The sequence below is a fragment of the Erigeron canadensis genome, chromosome 9 (assembly GCF_010389155.1).
Source record: "Erigeron canadensis isolate Cc75 chromosome 9, C_canadensis_v1, whole genome shotgun sequence".
NCBI classification, from domain to species: domain Eukaryota; kingdom Viridiplantae; phylum Streptophyta; class Magnoliopsida; order Asterales; family Asteraceae; genus Erigeron; species Erigeron canadensis.
Genome location: NC_057769.1, coordinates 14,931,829 through 14,955,059, shown reverse-complemented (window position 1 = coordinate 14,955,059; position 23,231 = coordinate 14,931,829). Strand labels below are relative to the sequence as shown.

Genomic DNA, 23,231 nt, shown 5'->3' with positions numbered 1-23,231 from the left:
ACCATTGATTGATAACTTTTCAGGGTCAACTGAACATCTTTCAGTTCTTTCAATCTGGCCTGACTGGCGTTCAGTTCAGAAGAATTTATTTCAAAATTTTTAATACTTTCTGAACGCACAGTCTCAACATATGAAATGTCGGCCTCAATTCGAACTAAAAGATCCAGTTTTAGTCCTTCATCATTCTCAAAACCAAATTCACTAACCTTTTTCATGATAATATCCACCCAACGACCAGATTCCACATCAGACTTAACAACATGACTTTGATCTTCACGAGCCATGAAACACATATCCCTTATTTCTTCTTCATCGTCAGATGACTCGTCAGAATCCTCCCATTTTTCAGTATCAGCTACCATGCAGCTATTTTTGTTGGATTCTTCTTGTGCCATCATTGCCATGTAGGCTTTCAGCTTTTTGTACTTAGCTTTGTACCCATCATCTGGCATCTGAAAGATAGAGTGGTTAGGAGCAGTGTGTGATGAGGAAGTTTGTGATGATCTGCATTCCTTCATAAAATGTCCTTTCTTTCCACATTTAAAACATTCAAGATTGGACTTATCAACAGTATTGTTTGAAGAAAATTGTTTGCCATTTCTTTTGGTTTTAAATTTAAAACGATTAAAGGTTTTGGCAATCATAGCAACCAGATCATCATCATCATCTTCATCACATTCATGTGATGCATAATCAGCAATACCAACTTTTATTAGTTCAGCTACTATCTTCTTCACAGAGTCAGACTGATCACTCTCAGAAGATAGTAAGGCAGTATCTTGAGGTTCAGAATAATGAACCAGAGTTGACTTGGTAGATGAATGATTCTTTGCATCTTGCTCAGCCACAGCTCTCTCTGCTTTGTTTTCCTCAGTAAATCTAAAAGTACCATACAGAGAGGCCAAAGTGTGGCTGTGAAGGGTATTGCCTTGTCTTAACACCATGATCAAATTTTCCCATTTTGAAGGCAAAATATCACAAAATTTTTGAAGCAAAATTTCTTTGTCTTTTGTGACACCAAGAGCTTTTAATTGATTGACCAAATTTGTAAATCTAAGATATGTTTCAGTTAAAGACTCATTTGGTAATGCAAAAAATGCTTCATATTTTTTATTTAAAGAAACTTTTCTTGTGGTGACAGTTTCCTTTGTTCCTTCAAATTGTGTTAGCAATTCTTCCCACATCAACTTAGAATTATCAAGTAAAACAAGAGTGGGTTTCAAACTTTCTGGGACAGCAAAGAGAATCATATTTTGTAATTTAGAGTCTAGGTCACCCAAACGATGATCTTCTTCTGACCAATGATCTTTCTCTTTGGGTTTTAACCTAGGGGTCCCATCTTCATTAAAGACAACAGTTGATGCATTCATGGGAACATAAGGACCTTCAACAAGAATGGTGGTTAAGTGTCTTTCAACACCAGCGATGTACTTGAGCATACATGCCTTCCAAGTAATGAATGTGTCACTATTTCCACTAAATTTAGGTACCGGATTGTTTGGAAAGTGAACATGAACACTGGGTTGAGCTGGTGGTGGAGGTGGTGGATTTTGGTTCATATTGGCATTTGGGTTAGGGTTTGGTTGTTCGGTTCCAGACATCTTGTAGGATCAAAACAGGTATAACAACTTAATGATTTAACCTGGGAGGCTCTGATACCAAATGTAATTCCACCTAACAAGATGTACACGAGATCAAGATATAACAAGATATAAAGTTAGACAATAATAATCTCAAGTTATATCAAGTAACCCGACTGGCAAGTAAATCGAAACTAGATAGGACTAGTTAGAGTTACGATCCAGATAATGGATAAGAGTAATAAAGTATAATTGCTTGAAACTATATAAATTACTAAATATAATCAAGTATTATGGCAATGAGTCAAGATGTATTTTTCAATGTATTTTATTTAGTTATAAACAAAATACAAGAGTTGTTGCGGAACAAAGATAATCACACTTGTGAAAGTATCTAAACAACCCAGAAATACAAATGATCTATGTAACGAGGAATTACTCGTAAGAATACTTAGAGTAATATCACACGTTGCAATTGCCAAAGTTCCAAGCAATATTGCAAGTGTGAGAAGTCTTATATTTATAGGCAAACATGTCCTGATGACATGGCAATATGCCATACTAAATATGGTTGGATGGATTCGTGGGACAAATCCATAACATGCTTGTTTAAGGTAAAGTATGTAAGTTTCTTGATGTGACTTGACATACTTTATTCCCAACCTTTTTGCTAAAAACTTTCCTAATCCCAGGTTGATAGTAATTAACCGGGTAAAGGTAGTTAAAGCTGCAAAAAGACTTTCCTCGTAATCAGTGAAAAAGTGTTGTAAGTACTTTTTCACTGAGCCTTTTCAGATTCAACTTCACGTAAGATCTTCTCTGAGCTCTGCTTCTGAGATGATCTTCTTCCTCAGTCTTCAGTCTTTGACTTCCGTCTGAATGTCTTCAGTGTTGGTTGATTCTGAATCTGAAGTGAAGCTTCAGTGAGCTATATTCTGAATGACTTCAGAATCCTGAGCAAGCATTCTTCACTGAGCTTCAACTATTTTGAACAAATTATACTTAGTTGATTTCCGACCTAACAGCAACAAAATCAAACGTTCCTCCCATAGGATACCATAGACCAAGTCCTTGGTTTCCTTTAAGAGAACGTAGAATACGTTTTGCTGCAACCAAATGTGACTCTTTCGGATTAGCTTGAAATCTAGCACATACACAAACAGCAAACATAATATCTGGACGCGAAGCAGTCAGATACATCAATGAGCCAATAATAGCACGATAATAAGTGGCATCCACAAGTTCATCTTTCGGATCAAGAACTCCTAAACCATGATTCTGCTAAATAGGAGTACCATATGTCTTGGATTCTAACATTTGAAACCTCTCCAAGATGTCATCGACATACTTAGACTGGTGTATGAAAAACCCATCTTTCTTTTGATCAACTTGTAGTCCGAGGAAAAATTGAAGTTCCCCCATAGCACTCATTTCAAATTCCTTTTTCATGCTCATTTCAAACTCTTTGCACATCTTTGTGTTAGATGAACCAAAAATGATATCATCCACATAAACTTGTACAATTAAATAATCTCGCTTCCTCCATTTGATAAACAATGTGCCGTCTATCGATCCTCTTGTAAAACCATTTGTCAAAAAATGTGTCGACAACTTCTCATACCACACTCTGCGTGCTTGATGTAATCCATAAAGAGCCTTGTCAAGTCAATATGCTCTTTTTGGATAGTTAGGATCCTCAAACCCCGGTGGTTAGTGATGTGCAAAATCGAGCTTTAAATTTATAAAACTAAAACTACCTAAAAACTCACTACTATGCACTCACGGGCAGTGGACCCGATCGTTTGTAATATAGTTAAGAGATAAGTCTGAGTTCGTTCTCAAGGATTGGAAACGACTAGTTGATTATGAAATGGTTTGGAAAACGGGTGTTGCTTTGAAAATCCTCTTGACAATTAAAGTAAAATTGGTTTGCAAAATGATTGCATAAATTTGTAAAGAACTTCAGACAATATAATTAAAAGTCATCCACCTTGACTTCCCTCGACTTCAAATGTAATTGCATTTAATTAAGAACATATTCTCTAGAGTTTAAAAATAATCGTGACAAGATTAAGGTGCTCACGTGGTACCACCAACCGTGAACAAAATATCGAATCACCTAACTGCTAGTTAAATTACCCAAGTCGGTACCACCAAAGCAAACACAATTCTTCCAACAACCAGTTTTATTGACTATCAAATTATCAATTGAACCTAAGTGACAATAACGTGGTACCACCAACCGATATCAATCACATTGACAAAATTAATCTTTTCTTAAAATGATATTCACTATCATACCATGAACTACTGATAATTACTCATAGACAAGTAACCGTTTTAAAATCACATACACATTCAACCGGTACCACCAACGAAGAACCATATGCAACCAATATCAAAATTAATTAATAAAAAGAATTAAAGTCATCAAGATCACATAACAACGATAATTTAATAAACTCTTTTGAATTAAAAATAGTGCAATCACATTATCCGTCTCGTTTCATCAAGGTGGATGATTAAACGTTTAGCCACTCATGATCAATCCACAATAATAATTAAAATAGAAGAGAAACATGATGTACGAATTGTTTGATGGAAAATAAATTGCAAGACAGTAAGTAGATACGATCTAGATGGGTGCCCGTGAATCTTCAACGAATCCGCCTAAGAAATTATCTTGATTGGAGATTGAAGAATCCTTGTAGAACAGCTCCTAGAAAGATTTTTGATACTGGAAAAATCGTCCTAGGGTTTGTATTTATACCCCCTTGAAAACTGATGCATAAGTTGGCCTAAAAGACCTTGTTGACCGACCTCTCACTGCGGCGCAGCCCAAAATCTCTGTCCATTTGCTCGCTTTACTTTGGTCTGACTGCGACGCAGTGGCATGGCTACTATCCTCACTGCGGCGCAGTCAAGCTCTTTGACTCGGTGCCTATTGACTTCTGGACCACTACGGCGCAGCCCAAATTCTCTGTTCGAAATCCTCACTTGTCCTAATGACCACTGCGGCGCAGTGGACATGTGTAACCCTCCACTGCGTCGCAGTATTAAATCTCTGATCAAATCCACCATTCTTCCAACTTATAACCTGCAACTTCCATCATTTCTTCCACTTCAAGCGACTCTCGACATCATGAACTATTGTCTTGGCCAAAAGTCTTCCAAACGTTTGCCAAATGACCACATAACCATAAACGCTTAGCGCCTGAAAACACTAACAAACACCATAAATGCGCCAAATGCACACAAAATAGACTCAAAACACTTGATATAATGGCCAATAACGATGTGGGTAATGGGTATAAATTAGTCACATTAGTTAGTGAACATATACTTCTTCTTTCACTTCACCATACAAGAAAGCACTTTTCACGTCTAACTGATACACCTCTATACCCTTGAAACTAGCATAGGCTAAAAATAACCTTATAGCTTCAACCCAACAAGGATCTTGAAGTGCTGCCTTAACATTCTTGGGTTCTACTTGTGAAATGAAACCAGAATATAACACTCAGTTATCAATCCAGTGTCTTTCACTTCACAAAACAAACTAGTCAGTTCCTAATTCAACTGATTTCTTGTTCGAACAGGTTCTGTAGCATTACGAAGAATATTTTCAACTGGATGATCCTTATTAACTCGATATTGAGGAACCGAATCAACATTCAGACTTTCTCCTAAATTCGTTTTAATCTAAAACTCAGGAGAGATAAAATCATCTTCCGATTCTTCAGAAATAGGATCATCATCAGGCAGTGAAACCTTTGACGGAGCAAGTGGTGTAGTATTCTCGGGTTCACAATCATCTGAATTTGTTAGCTTATTCTTGTCCTTACTAGTTTCACCAATAACAATAGACTGAACTTTGGTTGGAGTAGTATAAATAATTTGAGCAGAAGAAGATGTAGGAGTAGTGGAATAATCCATATGATCTCCTAAAATGATCACATCATCCACTGTTTCAGCATCTAAATAAGAAGCGGGTTCGTGTAATGAACGAAACACTGTCATAATCGAAATTCTTGCTAGTTCCAGAATGTACAACGGGTTTATGACTGACAATTTTGACATTAGTACGCAAGTCAACTTTGCCGGTCAATTTCTGTAAACCCGTCGAATTGGAGTGCCCGGTTTATATCCCATGAAAAATCCCTCTTCAACCTTTGGATCAAACTTTGATTGAGGTAGATATTTCAAGAACGTACATGGTACACCAAATGGTTCGACATTCTGTAAATTTGGTTTCTTCTTATGCAGAAGCTCATAACATGTCTTATTATGACGCTTAACTACAGAAACTCTATTCAAAATATGATACGCTGTATTCACTGCCTCCCTCCAAAACATAGTAGGGAGCCCTGAATCAGCAAGCATCGTTCTGGCTGTCTCGATTAAAGTCATATTCTTTCTTTCAGCAACTCCATTCTATTGTGGTTCATATGGTGCACTGCTCAACTTCCGACTAGGATAACTTACTTGTATTTATCTAGGTAACTATCCTTAGAGGTTTATTAAGAGAGTTGACCTTCTAGGCATTTAGGGTCTGGTGATATTTGCCCTCTAGTTCAATGAAAAGCCAAAAGGGAGTTAGTTGCGTTAGAAATGCCATAAACAATAACCATAATCATACAATACAATCTCAAGCTCTAAATTAGTTCTAACTGAACTTGACGAAATGTCAATGAACCAAAAAAACGTTGTTTCGAGAAGTTAAGTTATAAAAATATTTGTACATAGCTCACAAGTTGAGATAACCATCAAGAAATACTTACAAAACACTCAACAATTTAATCAAAATCCAATTAAAGTGTAGATGGTCATGAAAATAAAAATGACTATTCCAAAAAAATAAGTTTATAAACTAATATATATACAAAAGTGTTGAATAATAATAATAATAATAATAATAATAATAATAAGTGAATAAATAAGCCTATAAAAAATACAAGATTATAACTAACGAGTTAAGTAGCAAATTAAAACACCCAATATATATATATACATACATACATATACGGATCTAAATATATATATGCATATGATCACACGAGTACTTTAAAAAGCCTACTAACTAGTTAATTTGAAAGTCCATACATGTACTTATACATACAATACATATGCATACATGTTTTACCTACAAAACTAAATAACCTCTTCAAATTTTAAACAAAATTTCGGCCATATGCATGCACAAAGCCATGTGACCAATCCAAATTTAACTAGAAATCTTTCTTTACACATCCAAGACAAAAGTTGGACCACCTTAAACACTTACACTCACTCCACTCTTACCTCACACTCCTTTTGTCTCATTTTTCTCTTAAAAATCTGCACTCCCTCCTCTCTCTCTCTTCTCTCACGTGAACAAGCTTGGGAACATCACACACTTCATTCATTTTTATCAAAGCAACACAAACCCTCCCAAAAATACTCTCAACTTTCACTTTCACTCTTCCTCCTCTCTTTCTTCTCCTCTTGGACGGTTTCAAGCAAAGAAAAAGGAACAAGACAAGCTTTGATTTCATTATCACACCCTCTCTCATCAAAAGAACTCTCAACACTCTTTCTCTCCCTCTCTTTTTCTGATTTTCGGACAGCAAGAATAAGGGCAGAAAAACTGCCCCAAAACACCACTTTGAAGCATCAAATCTACATCTTTAGGTCACCATCTAGTAAGGGGACAATGGAAGGTCAAGCTCAAGGGTCTTGGAGGTCTTCTAGTGCACGAAAACAGCCCTCAACTGCCATGAAAGTCGTGACCCGGCAGCCACATATCAGCCCTCAAACTCGACCCATCAACACTCTTGATCTCCTTGTTTTGATCTTCAAAGGTTGATAACTTGAACTCTTTTAATTATCACCTTCTTTACCTTTCAATTTGTCACTAAATACACATAGATCCACATGCATGCATATTTAAAAGATTGATCTAAAAGAAATAAACATGAATGCAAACAATAATAATGGATTTAGTGTAAAAGTGTTAGATCATCACATGCATGTTAACATTTGCACTAGTTTTGATTGATTTTGATTTAGGATATGAGATGGATGAATGACTTTTAATTTTATAAGAACTCTGTGTATTTGGTGTTAAAATCATAGAAAAAGGAGTATCCAACATGTTAGAGGTGAAATAAAGTGTAAATTAAGCAAGAAAGCCTATTGGTAAATTGATATAATCAAGAACAATCTGACAGAATTGATTTTCTGTCTTGGAACGGATAAACTAAACATGTGACGGCATTTTCAAGCAAAACTTTCAAAATAACAGTTGTAGAGGAACGAGTTGAGTTTAACCACCAACTGGAATTACTCAAAAATACTGAACCAAATGAAAGATATAATTTTTCTACTGAAACTGGTCAAAACTCTAATTTTGTCTGAATATTTTATAAACTTTGACAATTTTTATCTCCTAAACCAAACGGCTCCAGGAAGTCATACTTGGTGGAAAGTAACTTCAATATGTCCATGACTTAAAATAAGTTTGTGGTATCTTTCTAAAGGTCATATCAATGAGAACTTTTATAAAACATTTCAAGCCGCCAAACAACAACCATTCTGACCAGTTTTAGTTTGAAAATTTTTAGAGGTAGCAAAATATGCCTAAAAATTAAGTAAAACTTCACAAAATTACAAGACACATATAGGTTGCTACACAAAAATTAGGAAGGTCCAAATAATTCGTCTTGACCCCAAAATAGTAGCCAACATATCGTAAAAATAAAGTATAAAACATAAAATTTGTAAGTAATCTTAAAAATGGTATAATGGGCTATGTAATGAACTAAGAACCATAATGGGCTAACCCGGCCCAAGTAACCAACCCAAAGAACCATAAATCAGTAGGCCCACCTAGCCCAACAACCAATATAACCCATTAAATATATAACCCAAATAAGGTTAAGCTTAATAACAAACTTAAGCCCAAAACACTTGGAAGCCCGTGACTTGTAAGCGCAATGATTGTGGCCCATAACAATTAAGTAATCTTCTAAGGCCCGAGTAAATCGTAATATCATTATGAAGAATGGGAGATAAAAGCCAAGTATAATTAGGTAACAGGAAACAAAATTAAGTGGATAAACGGAAACAACTAAGTTAGTTATAATATAAAATGATACCTTGAAAGGTAATTTACACTAAGATCGGTTACACATCAAATGATGAATAAGAATAATATGACTTAATATTAGCATATGATAACCTAAGATGCCAAACGAAACCACAAATGAAGTCAAGTTACCGAAATTCTAACAATTTATAACTACGTATATAATGAAAATAACCTTTACACCATCAATCTGTACAACCAAAATGATGTGAATATTAGCAATACACTTAGATTCCAAAATTTATGACAACATAATGAAAGTGGCATTTCTAAGTAATGGCTTAAGATAGGAACTTATGTATATTAGTCCTATCGTAGGGATAGGCTTGGCTTTGTTATACAAATGAGGAGCATAACGAATATATGATCAAGGAAGTTATAGATGGGAAGTACCCATTTTAGATATATGAATATAATGCGTGGCATATGCAGGTGAGTCATAGCCTCCTTTCAAACTATTTTATGTGTTTAACTATCGGGGTGAAAAGCATGATAAATAAATGAAATTGCTTTCTATATATATACATATATGAAATGATTCTTGGTATTATGATTGTGAAATGTAATTATAACGTATGTTCAATGTGATAAATATTATATGGTGAGCTTGAGTTTTGTCAACCCATTTCCTTTCGGTACACTACTATTTACTCCAAAAATGGAGGCTTGTAGGTAGATAGTTGCGCAACTAGGAGTCGTCCACCCACCCAGAGTGTAACGGTGGAATGTTGCTTGCCTTTGTGACGACCTTCACTTCCAGTCCGACCAGAGTGGTGATCTAGCTACCTTAAACTTAAATGGTCGTCTCCATGGTACGACCCTAACTATAAATAAAGCACTTGATTGACAGCTTATGCTAAGAATTGAAATAATATATTGTTTGGACTTGAAAATGGTAGTAGTAGTGGCTCAAGCATTTACTCATCAAAATTATGTAAAATGTGCTATTGTGGCTAAATTAAATTGATATTAAATTATGTCTTTGTGGCTAAATGAAGTTGATATTAATATTGTTGATAATTGGAAATTGTTTGAACATACGGTTTGGGTATCGTCCCACATATGAAATCTTGAAAGTCGTTGAAATTGGAGATATTGAAAAGAATTTGATAACCGAATGATTTTGGTATGGTATACGATTAATCAATTTATATACTTTTTCTCTGGTGATGATTTGACAAATGAGAACTTTGAAATTTTACCATGGATTTTTCCAAGTCTTTGATATGACATTATGGTATTTGGAAAACTTGATATTTGGATATGAAAATTTTGTCGGTCATATGGTTTGGATATTTTGAAATGTAATGGTACTCTGTTTTCTAAGTATTAAAATGGTTACGTACCAAGATTTATATAAAAACCTATGCACTCACCAACTACGTTTTCGTAGTTGACACTTTTTCTTCATGCTTTTCAGGAATTAACATAAGCTTTGAGGATTTATATGCATCATGATTGTTTGCATTGTACTTTAGAGTCAAAGATCAAACCTTGTGATGGGCAATGGAATCTGCCTTGATCATTGTAGTATAATATTTCATGTGCATGTTATTTGTTTCATGGACTTAATGCCCAAGTGCGTTAGACGTATTGTACTTGGGAATTGGTTCACATGCTTGTACATTTGTAAAATTCTTTTGTCAAATAAAGCTATGGTGAATGTTATTTATAATCCTTTGTTTTGAATGCTCGACTTTCTGTACATCTCATTATTCTGCCTTAATTGAGGTGTTACATTCGTTGAAATCAATGATTATAGCAGAATTGGAACTAAAATTGATGAATTTATACTGAAAAATTGAAGAATTAGGGTTTTGATTGAATGAATTGTGATTTGAGTGTTATATATATATATATAGATTCACCGGAGAATAAGAGTTCGCCAGTGAGAAGAACGGAATCGAGGTCGCCGGAGAAGAAGAACGACTGAGCTCTGATACCAAATGTTACAGAGAGAATTGAGAGAGAGATGTGATTTATTACACACACAAATTGTATCTATATATTACAATATTCATTTACAACAAATATTTATACTACAATGACTATAACCGCTACCAACAAACTATCTTTCTAACTTGTCAACTATAGTCCCTCTACTTCTATTTATACCATTAATTGCCTAATATTGCTATTAGTAGCATAATTGGACCTTATTCGTAACAAGTATGCATCTCAAAGTCAATTAGGCTTATCAGCTTCTAGATTTTTATCAAGCCACAATTGTTCCTATACTCACCTCTTTGGGCTTCTGTTTGGTCTCTCTAGAATTTTGTTAACATTTATGTAGCGAGCTTGGTAGAAGAGGTGATGGTGACTTTGGTTGAATTTGGAGTTTGGAACTTGTTGCTTTATGCTTCATTCTTCCTGTTCTCATGCTGTACGTTTTTTCGATTCAAGAGTATTATGGATGGTCCTCAAGGCAAGTATGGGAACACATCAAAAACACGACGAATTGAAAACCGGTGGCTTGGCCTTTGTTGGTTGGGGTTTTTCTCTTATCTTGGGTCACTATAATTGGCACGAGTTTTTCTGTTCGTTTTGTATTCCTCGCAGTTATGTGTTGGGATGAGTTTGGATTTGTTGCTATTGGTTATTTCTAGATAGTATTTGTAATTTTATTCTTTCACATCTAGCGCCTTGCTAGAGTGTTTTATTATACCTCTTTGCGAAGGAGCTTATGTTAACTTTCAAATTGGGAACGAGAGTGATGATATGAATTCTGCTATCATCATATTCAAATTGGAAGTCACAACTTTCAACATGTTCCATGACACAGTCACGAACACGACACAGAATACGAGTGTTTGGATTAGGTCTAAATTGGGTTACAAATCGGACATCTAACCCGGTTAATAAATGAGTTGGGTCGGGTTCATCATCTCTGGGATTTCTTCAAGTTAATAGTCAAGTTGGGGAAATTTTGACCCTTGAATGAAAATAAGGGTCAGGATTTAAAGATCATCATTGAATCTTGACCTTTAATTTTTATTTAAGGGTCAAGATTAGTTATGATAGGGTAACTTGGGGGAATCCTCTCCCCTCTCTGAAACCAATTAATGTGGACAAAGTAGTTGCAGTAAATGAGATTGTATATACTCGTAAAAAATTCACTTTTTTTAATGGTATTTCAAAATAGATTAAAACAATGGTAAAAAGTTGGTATTTCATTTTCGACGGTGTAGCATCCCAAACTTTTTATGTTTGACTATTTGACAGTCCGTTAGTCAACGTTAAGTTTCGTTAAATTTGTGTGCCCTATATTTGATTACGTGATTAAATGCTTTTGTGTTTAATATGATATGATCGATATGTTGATTAATGAAAGTAATTGAAGTAAAGTTAAGTAATTAAGTGCTTGTTAGAATGTTAAGACTCCCGATAGAGGTTTAAGTTAAGAAAGTCAAGTTTAGAAGTTGAGGGAGCCAAAGTGCAAGATTAGGAGTTGATGGCCAGGGGTTAAGGTGCAATTAGGTATCCCTAATTGTCACAAAATTCAGTCCCATACGTGAGGAAAACTCCAGCCTTTCCTCCCTCCCTCTCCAAAGCAAAGTTCCCTCCAAGATTTCATTGTTTCGTGCCGTATTGATCAAGTTTTGTTAAGATCTTGAATCCCCTAAGTCATCTACAGGTAATATAGGTAAATTCCCTTTGAAATCTGATCATATATGTTATGCAAGTGATTTCGATCCAAGCCATAAGGTTTGGGTTGGGTTATAGTTGATTTATTGTCGATTTCATGTTTTCGGGTGATCAAACGATTGCTATATGTAAGCCAATGATTAAAGGATCAATTGATTGATTTGAGTCATCAAAAGTACCATTAAAAAGGTCAACTTTATGTCCCCAGGTCGGGCTAAGGGTTTGAGATCGAATGGGAATCGTTTAGAGCAAGTTTAAAAATTGAGTTGCTGGTCGACACCCCAGGTGCGACGCACCACTGCCCAGATTGGGATTTTGGATTTTCGATGGAGCCCGATATGCGATGCACCAAGGGCTGGTGCGGCGCACCTGTATCTGATCTGAGTTTTTAGTTGACTGATACGACGCACCTGATGCCCAGATTGCACAAAACACTTCGTTTAGCTTATATGTCGATCTTGTACTCATTCTAGGTAGTCGGGAGAACTTAGCAAGCACTGTAAGATACTCATAACTGGTTGGTAAGCTATACCGAGGTAAGATAACATCTTTTGTCACCTGGTGGTACAACAAAACACGTTTTTCATAAGTAAAACCTTCCAAACGTTTATGTATGATTAAAAGTAAAGTAAAGGGGGTTATGGGAGGTTGATATGGGATATGATGCTTACCTTTCTATGATGAACAACATGTATATGCAGGTTGCAAAGGCATAAGGTAAGTTCTCATATTATGGAATGATGATATGCTTATGAAATGTGAATATGATATGATGTTATGTTTATGTTACGTGATCATGATACGATGTTATGCTTAAGCTAAATAATCATGATGTAATGATATGCTTGTGTAAAGTGAATATGTAAGAATGACATGATTATGATAGGTGATTATGGAGTGATGTTATGATTATGTTATATGATCATGAAGTAGTGATATGTTTATGATATGATTATATGTGTGTCTTGATCACCTAGTCACTAGTCCTATGATTAGGATTGCCATGTTCACGTGCACGTTAAGGGCCCTAAAGTAAAGATGATATGTGATTAACTTAGGTGAAAGTGTAGCCTACGTTAATATAAAGTAAAGATAAAAGTGATTAGTTTAGGTGAAAGTGTAGCCTAAACTAATGTAATAAAGAAGTCTCGAGCATATTTAAAGTTGTGTTTAGCTTAACCCATGCTAGTTGTAAAGCTAGTGCGTACGTGGTCACTTGAGTTGCTCCTTGTGGCATAGTTATGTTTGTTTATTCCGAGTGGAGTAACTAACCACCAATGCATAAAGGCATAAACGGTTTATTCAGTTGGAAATGACTTTGTCTTTCCTTAACGACGCCGATGGACCCCTTATTGGTTATCCATCATGTCGGGTGTGAGGACTCCCTGTATGGTCGATGACCGCCTACACACAACCCCACATCCCTAAGTATGTGTGGCTTATGTCACATAGCCTACGTCTAGGAAAAACAAGGTAAAGAAAGATGAAAAGCAAAGCTTTTTGATGATAGGCACATTTAGGAATACTTTGAATTCCTAATGTGTTATGCTTATGATGTTCATGATGTTTCTTATGTTTATGATGTTTATGATGCTCATGTGTTATTAACATATAACGATGATATGATTTTGTTAATATATCTAATTGGCAAATGTTTTCAAATATGTTATTCTTACTTAGCTAATTTATTAGCTAACACTTGTTCTTTGAAAATGTTGTGCCATCAGATTAGATGAGTTTGGAGATAAAGAAAGGATAGCTTGGTGAGGATGGGTAGAGACATTAAAGACGATAGCCTTTATGTTCTTGATGCTTAAACTACCCTTAGCCTTTTGTTTGGCTACTTCATTTACGATGTTATGATTAAAAACAAGGTAATAATGCTTGGCATTTATGTTGGTGCCAAAACTTGGATTTTCTTTTATTATTTCGATGATGCATATAGTAACACCAAATGTTTTCAAATGTTTCATCTGGTTACGGATGGACAGATTTATATGAGATCCTTTTCCGCTATTATTAAACGTCGTTAGGCGAAAGGGTTTTGAAAATCCAGGTTTTTAAATGGCCGGTGTTACAGACGGAATCACCGAATTAAAGAGGAACAAAGCAGACGATCAGGATCAGGGTTATAAAGTTAATTAAGATAAATTGTCAGTTTGGTGAAGTAAGGGGGTTTTGATGCAAAAATATTGATGTATATGACTTAAAAAATGTTGGAAAAGAGAAAAGTTAGATGTCGAAACTCATCACAAAGGTGTTGGAAAGTTTTATGCCATCAAAAATTTAAATAATTGCACTAAGCGTACCAGTATTAGTTATGCAAATTTCTCTAAGAGTTTATTGAGTCATTAAGAAATTTGTTGGCTCAACCAATTACAATGGGGCATGGGCTTTATTATGTAATTAGAGATTGAAGTGTAGATTACAACAGAACTATACTCAATTCAATAATAAAAATCTTTAAAATAATTTTATATACTGACTTAATATATACGAACTCGATTAGTTTAATGACTTTTTTTTAATTAATAAGTTTAGATAGCTTTATGAGTAATACTTGGAGCTCAAGATGCCATAGGCTGAGTGGTGTGAAGCGTCGTGGGTGGCGATGTTGCCAGATGCCGCCAGCAGACCGCCGGCTAGGCGGCTACACCGTCCCATATAGGCGGATTTAGTGTTGGGCTGATCGGCTAGGACAGACAAAACGGTTTAGAATTTCAAAGGAAAAAGCGGTTGATTTGTTGGGTTCTGTTTTCCTTTTTTTTTCTATTTTATTTTTTGTGCTATCAAAGATTAAAAAATAACCTTGTTATAATTAATTTTAAATTAATATAATATTTCATTTTAACCCCTTCAGCAAATCAAATTTTCTTTTTATTATTAGTTTTATTTTATACCCTTAAAGTTTGAAGTTTTTTTCAATTTAGTTTTTAAAGTTTACAATATTTATTATAGATGTAATCTTTAATTAATGTATTGATGTTTTATTAAAGTCTTATATCTATTTTACTTTTTTTTAAATCGGATATATAGTTTTTCTTTTTAATTTTAATGGCCTTTTTTATTTACTTTATAAATTAATTATTAATTTGTAAAAGTATAAGTGTTATTTGTAATTAAATCTTGAAAAAAGAAAAAGACAATTACTAATGCCACATGTCGTGTCGCAAGTCACTCGACCCCAAGATGCCCCATTTCCATATTTTTGAGTGGTTTTTTGGTGTGTGACATGGCGCCACATGGCGAAAGTCCTCCTTCCCCCAAGAAGCCCCATACCACTTTGCCTTATATATTTCGCATTTTAGCCATTTTCAAGATTTTCTATTTAATAGCATAATTTAAGCCTAGCTACACAGTACATTCACAAACAAATCATATCTTTGGTCATTGGCATCAAGTAGGTTATAATAAATATGAATAATGGACATTAAACATGTGACTGATTAATAAGGTCTTTGAACTTAAGGCACTTTACCCCTTGAGTCTTCAGTTTCACATGTGTGGAGATGGATTATATTGAAGAGGTTTCGGAAGAAATTAATTCGTTTAATAATGGATTAAAAAGTGGAATTAGATGATTTATTGTTTTAAAGAAAGTCAAATGTTCATTAATAAACCAATTTTTTGTGAAAACTAGAAAACAAATCTTAGCAATTCATTTTATTGAAGGCTATGATTAAATACCCTCTCTCCTCACTCCTCCCTTCTTTTCGGCCACTACCATCATCTCCGACCACCACCATCGCCATCTCCGACCAACACCGGCACCATCATCATATCAGACCACCACCATCATCTTCCGGTGATGGTGACGACGACCACCACGACCATCATCTCTGATTCATATCTGTCCCTCTCTTCTCTTCTCTCCACGGCGACGACAAGGGCGGATCCCGTACCATATCCACCCGTCACCATCTCTTGGATTGCCGCCTATTAAATCTATACCGTTTACATATGCGTCTGGTAACAACCGCTTTAGAATGGATAAGGGAAACGCTTGTACCATAACCATCAGAAAATGAAATCGATTCTCGCCAGAGATGTCTCCGCCACCAGATTCTGGAAAACGAGATTAGAGGAGGGAGGGAAGAGAGAGAAAGTTGATCTGGATCTTGAAAATGAATGGTTTGAGATTAATTTTTTAGTTTTCACCAATTTTGTTGTTTTCAGATGAATTTAACCAAAGAAAACCGAACAAAATATCAAATGAATAAAAGCATGTGACTGTCTGATAAATTAAAACCTTGATTACATACACAACCATATGGCAAAATCTCAAGAATAAATTCCTCTAAGTAGTTTGAATTTCATAAACGACCTTTAGAGGAATTTGTTTTTGCATTTGAATTGGTCATGCACTATGACCCGCTAAGCATCCATGGCTCATTGATAAGTTCTCCAGTTAATGACAAAGGTCGTTATGGCGATCTCATGACCTAAACTGTACCTGAAATAAACAATCCACTTTACCTAAATAATTTTAGGTTACGCAACTTAATTCTATGTATGACGGTGTTTATGGAGGTGAAATATAGATAACTAGTTAATTCGGCACGCACGTTGCGTAGTTTCTAATTATTACGATTACGTTTATCCTTTGATACGGTTATAAATGCTAGTTTGTTTGGGCAGAATCTTTAATCGCTTAAATAAAATATAAATTTATCATACATATGATTTCTCAAAAGTTTATCATATAATTAAGTCATAAATTTATCTAAGTACATTATCGCGACTATGCAAAAAAGTTTGCATTATCAAATTCATATGTACTTTTGTGCAAGAAAACAATGATATGCTAGTTTATTTCGGTTGAATTCAGAACTGTTGATTGAAAACTACTTCATCACATATATATGTTTGCTTAAAATTATGTCATTACTACATATTTATGTAAGGAAAATACGACAAGTAAATCAATAAAAAAATTTCAAAAAGGAAGACAATGAAGTTAGTGGTCAATTGGTAAGGTTTTTGAGTTTAATTGGGATGATCCACCTGCGTTCGAGTCTCATTCACACATTTATGGAGGGTATTAATAGAGGATTTCTCGAAAGTTTTGAGTTTCATCCCAAACATGCGTGTAACTTAAGAATATGTGTAAAACAATATGTCGTTTTATAAAAAATCTAAAAATAAGAAACCAAAAAAACAAAAATTTAAGAAATGCCATGTGTGAAAATCCTAATGGATTTGACACTATTCACATTGTATTACACTAATAGAGTACTTAGTGTATATATATATAATTTACTTCTTAAACCTATTTAAAAGGCTGCTTAATTTGAGAAAAAGACCTCCGGTCGATCACAAGGAGTAAGAATCGATCATAATTATTTGATCCGTCTTCAGAGGAAATTAAGACTTTCTCCACTTAAACAAAGCCTTACTTTTAAACCAAATCTTTTTCTCTATCTCCGTAGTCAATGCCACTTCAGTAATATGGTGTGTAGCTTGTTTACGCATTATAACTTGACTATATATGTATACATGATTAATATAGTACGTGCAAAACTATAAAGACACAAAGTAGATTAGCTTGAACTGACGTTAATTTCTTTCTCTAGACCTATGAATTGGATCAGTTTATAGACGTAATATAATGAGTGAGTGAAATTACAATTAATTTTACTTGGCATGCATATTAACCACAACATCACGCATAGATCGTAGACTTTGAAAATTATACTTTATATATCCTTAGAAGGTTGAATAGTATGTCCACCTTTTCTTGCCAATTAATCCTATAAGTATATGTAAATCAAAAAAGCTTACGTTTTTTTGATAGTGACATTGTTAGTTTGGTGGGAAATTCGCAGATATAAAGCAAGGTAGTTATGCTTTGGTATAGCTTTAATTACTTTATTTATTTATTTAATAATTAAACTATTTAACAAATTAAGAGTGTGAAGAGTATGCATGCATGCATTAGAGAAGATAATGGTTAATTAATTTAATTAATGAATGTGTCTATGATCGAATATATATTTCACAGAAAACCCGTATGAAAGATAAAAATTGTCACTAGTTTACACATTGATATTTCACTAGGGAATCACAAAATTGAAATCAAATAATTAACGTGTCACACGACATCACTACTCGACTGAAATAAAGACTTGTGGTGTAGTTAGTCATTTCCACGACTAGCATAGTCAGATAAAGAAATATTAATCTAAATCCCACATAGGACAAGTATGGGGCAAAACACACCGGAAAATGACTGAATATATATATGAGCCTAGCGAATATATGTAAAACAATTAAGCTTATATATATAGTAAAGCGAGCCTAAAATAAAAGTATATGCAACCTATATATCTTGTCCTTAATTAATTGAGGGACTTTAGTAATATGCGATGGGATTAAGATTATCAGATGAACTTGTGTGCTGTAAGGAATAATTTTGAAAAACTCGCTTACTGATATGCGGCATTGTCGTGGTCTCGTCGAGATGGCTTTTTGAAAAACAAATGGTTATTATTTTATGCATGGCTAGGTAGCTATTTGACTTAAAAGCTCGTACAAATCTTAGCTACTATGTATACATACCTTTCGGAAACCTAGCTTGTAAAGTTAAATGACGTATTTCTATTAATTTTGTAAAACAAGTTTGTTTTATTTTATTGAAAAAAAATATTGTTAAAAATTTTGGAGATTTTTTTTTGTTTAAATGATGGTGATATTATATTTTTAGTTAATTAGGTGAAATAAGAAATTAGTAAACTTGTTTTGATATACTAGGTGCGTAAGCCCACATGATACGACGACAATGGTGATAACGATAGACAACGGTGTGGCGGTGGCGGCGCAAGGTGTGATAGTGGCTGCGACGTGAATGGAGGCGATGGAGAGTGGTGGTGCATGTAGTTATAATTGATGTAAAATATAGTTTTTATATTATTTTTTAGATTAATTGATAGATTTATGTTGTAAATTATTTTATGAAAAATTATTATAGATATATTAATTAAATGGATATTGGAAAATAGTGGTGGTTTTTGAGGGGTAAAAAATGGTGTTATTAACAAGAAAGTAAAATGATGTACGAAACTTTTACTAGAAATTAAAAGATTTAAAAAAGAATTTCACTTTTGTTAATTAGAAATATACGAGTATAATAATTCCCACTAACTTGCGACACAATTTTCTTTTACCTTGTAAATTGTTAGCCAAAGTGAATATATATCAAAGATAAAAACAAATGGTCTAAATTAGACCCACGAGTCTGTCGGTAAAATATATTATAATGTGCGTATAGAAAAGCTTCTGCTTTCTATATGTCTATCAATTCGTAGAGTTTTGGTGTATGAAAGTCATGTTGCATTGTTATATATATTTAGATTATTATATGTGTGTGTGTGAGAAAGCGATAGAGAGAAAGATGTTTGGTGAGAGGGTGGTGAACTGCGAAATAGTGACAGTTGATAGTAGCAGGTAAATGACGATTTATTTTTATAAATATATATTTCTCTAACAGAATTTATAACAACTATATATTTCCCGATCTTTTCTTTATCTTACAACCATGAATTAAGGAAGGGACAAGTGTTATATACAAATCATATATTGCATTATGTTGTGTACAAAGGAATTCTCCATATATATATACAAATATACAAAAAGCAAAGTTTTCTCCATACACGTACAAATTTACATAGCAAAACTTTTCTCCAAAATAACAAGTTATATTGTCCGGTCGTGTGTAAGGGTAAGGTTGAAATAAAATAAGAAACTCCTAATCACGTACCAAAGTTGTAAAAAGAGTACTCTAGGCTAGGCTATGGAGGCGGCTTGAAAATGTGTTGTAATTAACTTTTGTTTTACCAGATATATAATTCTATCGGTTTAGGCTGCTTCCAATATATTTGTAATCTCGTCTGCTCATCAATCTCACAATTTTTTTCTTGAAATGCATTTAATATATCCGAAAATCTTTATTCTTGCATTGCGTTCCAACTATATCTTAATAGTAAATAGTTCAAAGTCATTTCAAGTTTGGTTACTAACAATAAGATTGTTTGTAATGTTAGAAAACTGACATCACATAGGGGCCATATGTTTTTTAAATTTTACTGAATTTAATGAGAAATAATATAATACATTTAAAACCAAAAGTCTATATTCAACTTTTGTTATTAAATGTAGCATAAGTTAAATATTACTCCGTATAAACTTTATTTTATGTTCCTATTTGCATTTAACTAATTAGATAACGACTAATTTATAATAAATTTATGCATTGCACGTATTGGTTGGTTAATAAATGATAGCTCGTGGAATGATAGGTCATAAAAGTTGATAAATCATGAGATATGATTGATAATGAGGTAATCTAACTACAGGCAGTGGTCTTCGGCTGCCGCCATGGATGGAACTACTAACCTTAAATATTATGGATATAGACAGGACTGTAAAACTCGGCCGACGCGGCCGAGAACTCGGGATCGAAATCGGAATCGGAATCAGGGGTTAATCGGGCCGAGTTGATTGGAATCAGGTTAAAACTCGGTGACCGACTTGGTTGCTTGTAAAACTTGGTCAAACTCGCCTGAATCGGTCAAAATCGGATGGATCGGTCAAGAATCGGCCGGATTGGGTCAAAACTCGGGTCAACTTTGGTCAAAGTTTTTTTTTTTTAAAAAAATGCTAAATTGGTTTAAGTTTATGATTCTAATGAATGGAGTTTGAACTTTGAAGAATTATATTAAAGTTTTTAGAATAATTATGTTTTAAGTTTGAAATTTATTCAATATAATTTTAAAAAATATAAATTTTCCATATAAAACCTAATCCAGGTTGTCCTCAATTCCGATCCGAGTTTTTAAAAACTCGTGAGTCCCCCACTCGCCGATCCGATCCCGAGTTACGAGTTTCCCAACCTTGGAAATAGATCCTCAACTAAGTTGTATGTTAGTAATACTTAATTTGTATATTAGTACTTCTTAACTACCAATCCATCAACAGATGGAGTGGTATATTATGTGGCTAATGTTGGATACTAATTTATGAATCCATGAAAGTGTCAATGTATAAGTTAAGGGGTCTAAAGTGTTAAGAATAAAGCCTACAACCGAATGGAAGTTATATGTCGTTTAGACAGTTACGTTGTGAAGGGACATGTCGTTTAGAATAGTTGTGTCTTTTAGGTAGTCATACCGATTAGTAAAGAGGTATGATGGTTCGTATGTGTCTATTGAAAAACTATATATATGTGTAAACCATTTGTAAAAGACGTGTTGTGAAATAAGAAGAAAGGTTTAGTAATATTGTTATTTCGTGTGAGAGAGGGACAAGGGACCAACAGTGGCATCAGAGCCAAGGTCGTTCAAACCAGACAGAGACCAGCGACGATTCAAGAGGAATCATTTTAGAGAAAAGAGACATAGAAGAGATTGATTAAGAGAAAACCGATCGAAGAGAAGGCAGAGAAGATAATTGATTCAGGGAATTAATCAAGAGAAACCAATTGAAAGATAAGACAGATAAGAAGTGAAGATCAAATCAGAGAAAGAGAGAAAGAAAAACGTACCGTTATTGAAAAAGAAACCCCCGCCGCCGCCGTGTGCTTGCCGGAGAAGAGAAAGGAAGAGTAACCGTCATTACCAAGGAAAGATTGATTACAAGAGACGATTGATTAACCACTACCGCTGTGTAAATTGAAACGAAAACCACCACCACTATTCGATTAAAGGAAAAAGCCAGAAGAAAGAGGCGATTGGATTTAGCCCTAATTATTGTGTGTACTGTGTAAAAGGAAGAAGCAGCAGCGTGATTTTTGGGAAAGGAAAAAAAGAACGGGCAGTTTTATTAGGAATAAGGGCGTGATGTATTTTTCAAGGAATAAGAAGCCCACGAAGATTCAAAAGCCCAAATAACAGGTTTTATCATTCTTTCAAATACTTGTTACTTATATCTTTGTAATAAAAAATATATAGAAAACTATAGAACTGTTTGAGGATTATTGTGGGTTAGACAGAAACTAAGTTCGACGATTGTTAAAATCATTTTGGTTTTAGAAGAAAACCAAATCAAAAGATATGACGAAAGATAAAAACAAAAACAACAATCCTGTTGTTGCCACACCGTTATCTTCATATCAATACCCAATTTTAAACAATAGCAATTATACACTATGGGCATTAAGAATGAAGAAGATACTTGTGGCAAATGGAATTTGGGATATAGTAGAAGGAACGGGTACATCAAAAGAGATCGATATAAAAAAGGATAGTTCTACATCAGCATATCTATTCCAAGGATTGCCCGTAGATTTGCAAATGCAAGTTGCGGGATGTGAAACGGCAAAAGAAATTTGGGATTCATTAAAGGCTAGATTTGTTGGGACAGAAGATGTTCAACAAGCGCACTCGCTACAATTGAAGTCAGAATTTGAGAGACTAGTTATGAAAGAAGATGAATCAATAGATTCATTTTCCGGAAAGATGATGAGTATTATTACAAAGGCTGCTACATGTGGACTGACATTTGATGAACAAACAAAAGTGCGGAAATTACTCAACGCAGTACCAGATAAGTTTATACCAATAGTAGCAACCATTGAAATGGTTGTTGATTTCAAGGAAGCAAAATTGGAGGAGGTTATTGGGAAAAATAAGACTTATGAAGAAAGGTTTAAGTTTAGAAAAGAAAGTGGAGAAGATAATACTGAAAAGTTGTTGTTCACACGTCAAGGGAATGGCAGAAATTATGAACGCAACTATGGAAACAATAGACGAGGAGGTGGTAATCAGACAAGAGGAAGAGGCCAGGGAAGATTCATGAGAGATAATAGAAATGAAGATAATTTCGATAGATGGAAGAAAAGCCCTGGAGATCAAAACTATCCAAGAAGACAACTTAAAGACATATAA

At 34.3% G+C, this 23,231-nt stretch overlaps 1 protein-coding gene across 1 annotated transcript; it reads left to right on the top strand.

The window, feature by feature from the left end:
• Nucleotides 1–22,397: 22,397 nt before the first annotated feature.
• On the top strand, nt 22,398–23,231 carry LOC122583261. The gene has a single exon (XM_043755685.1). It carries the CDS (start codon nt 22,398–22,400, stop codon nt 23,229–23,231), a length of 834 nt encoding a protein of 277 aa, XP_043611620.1.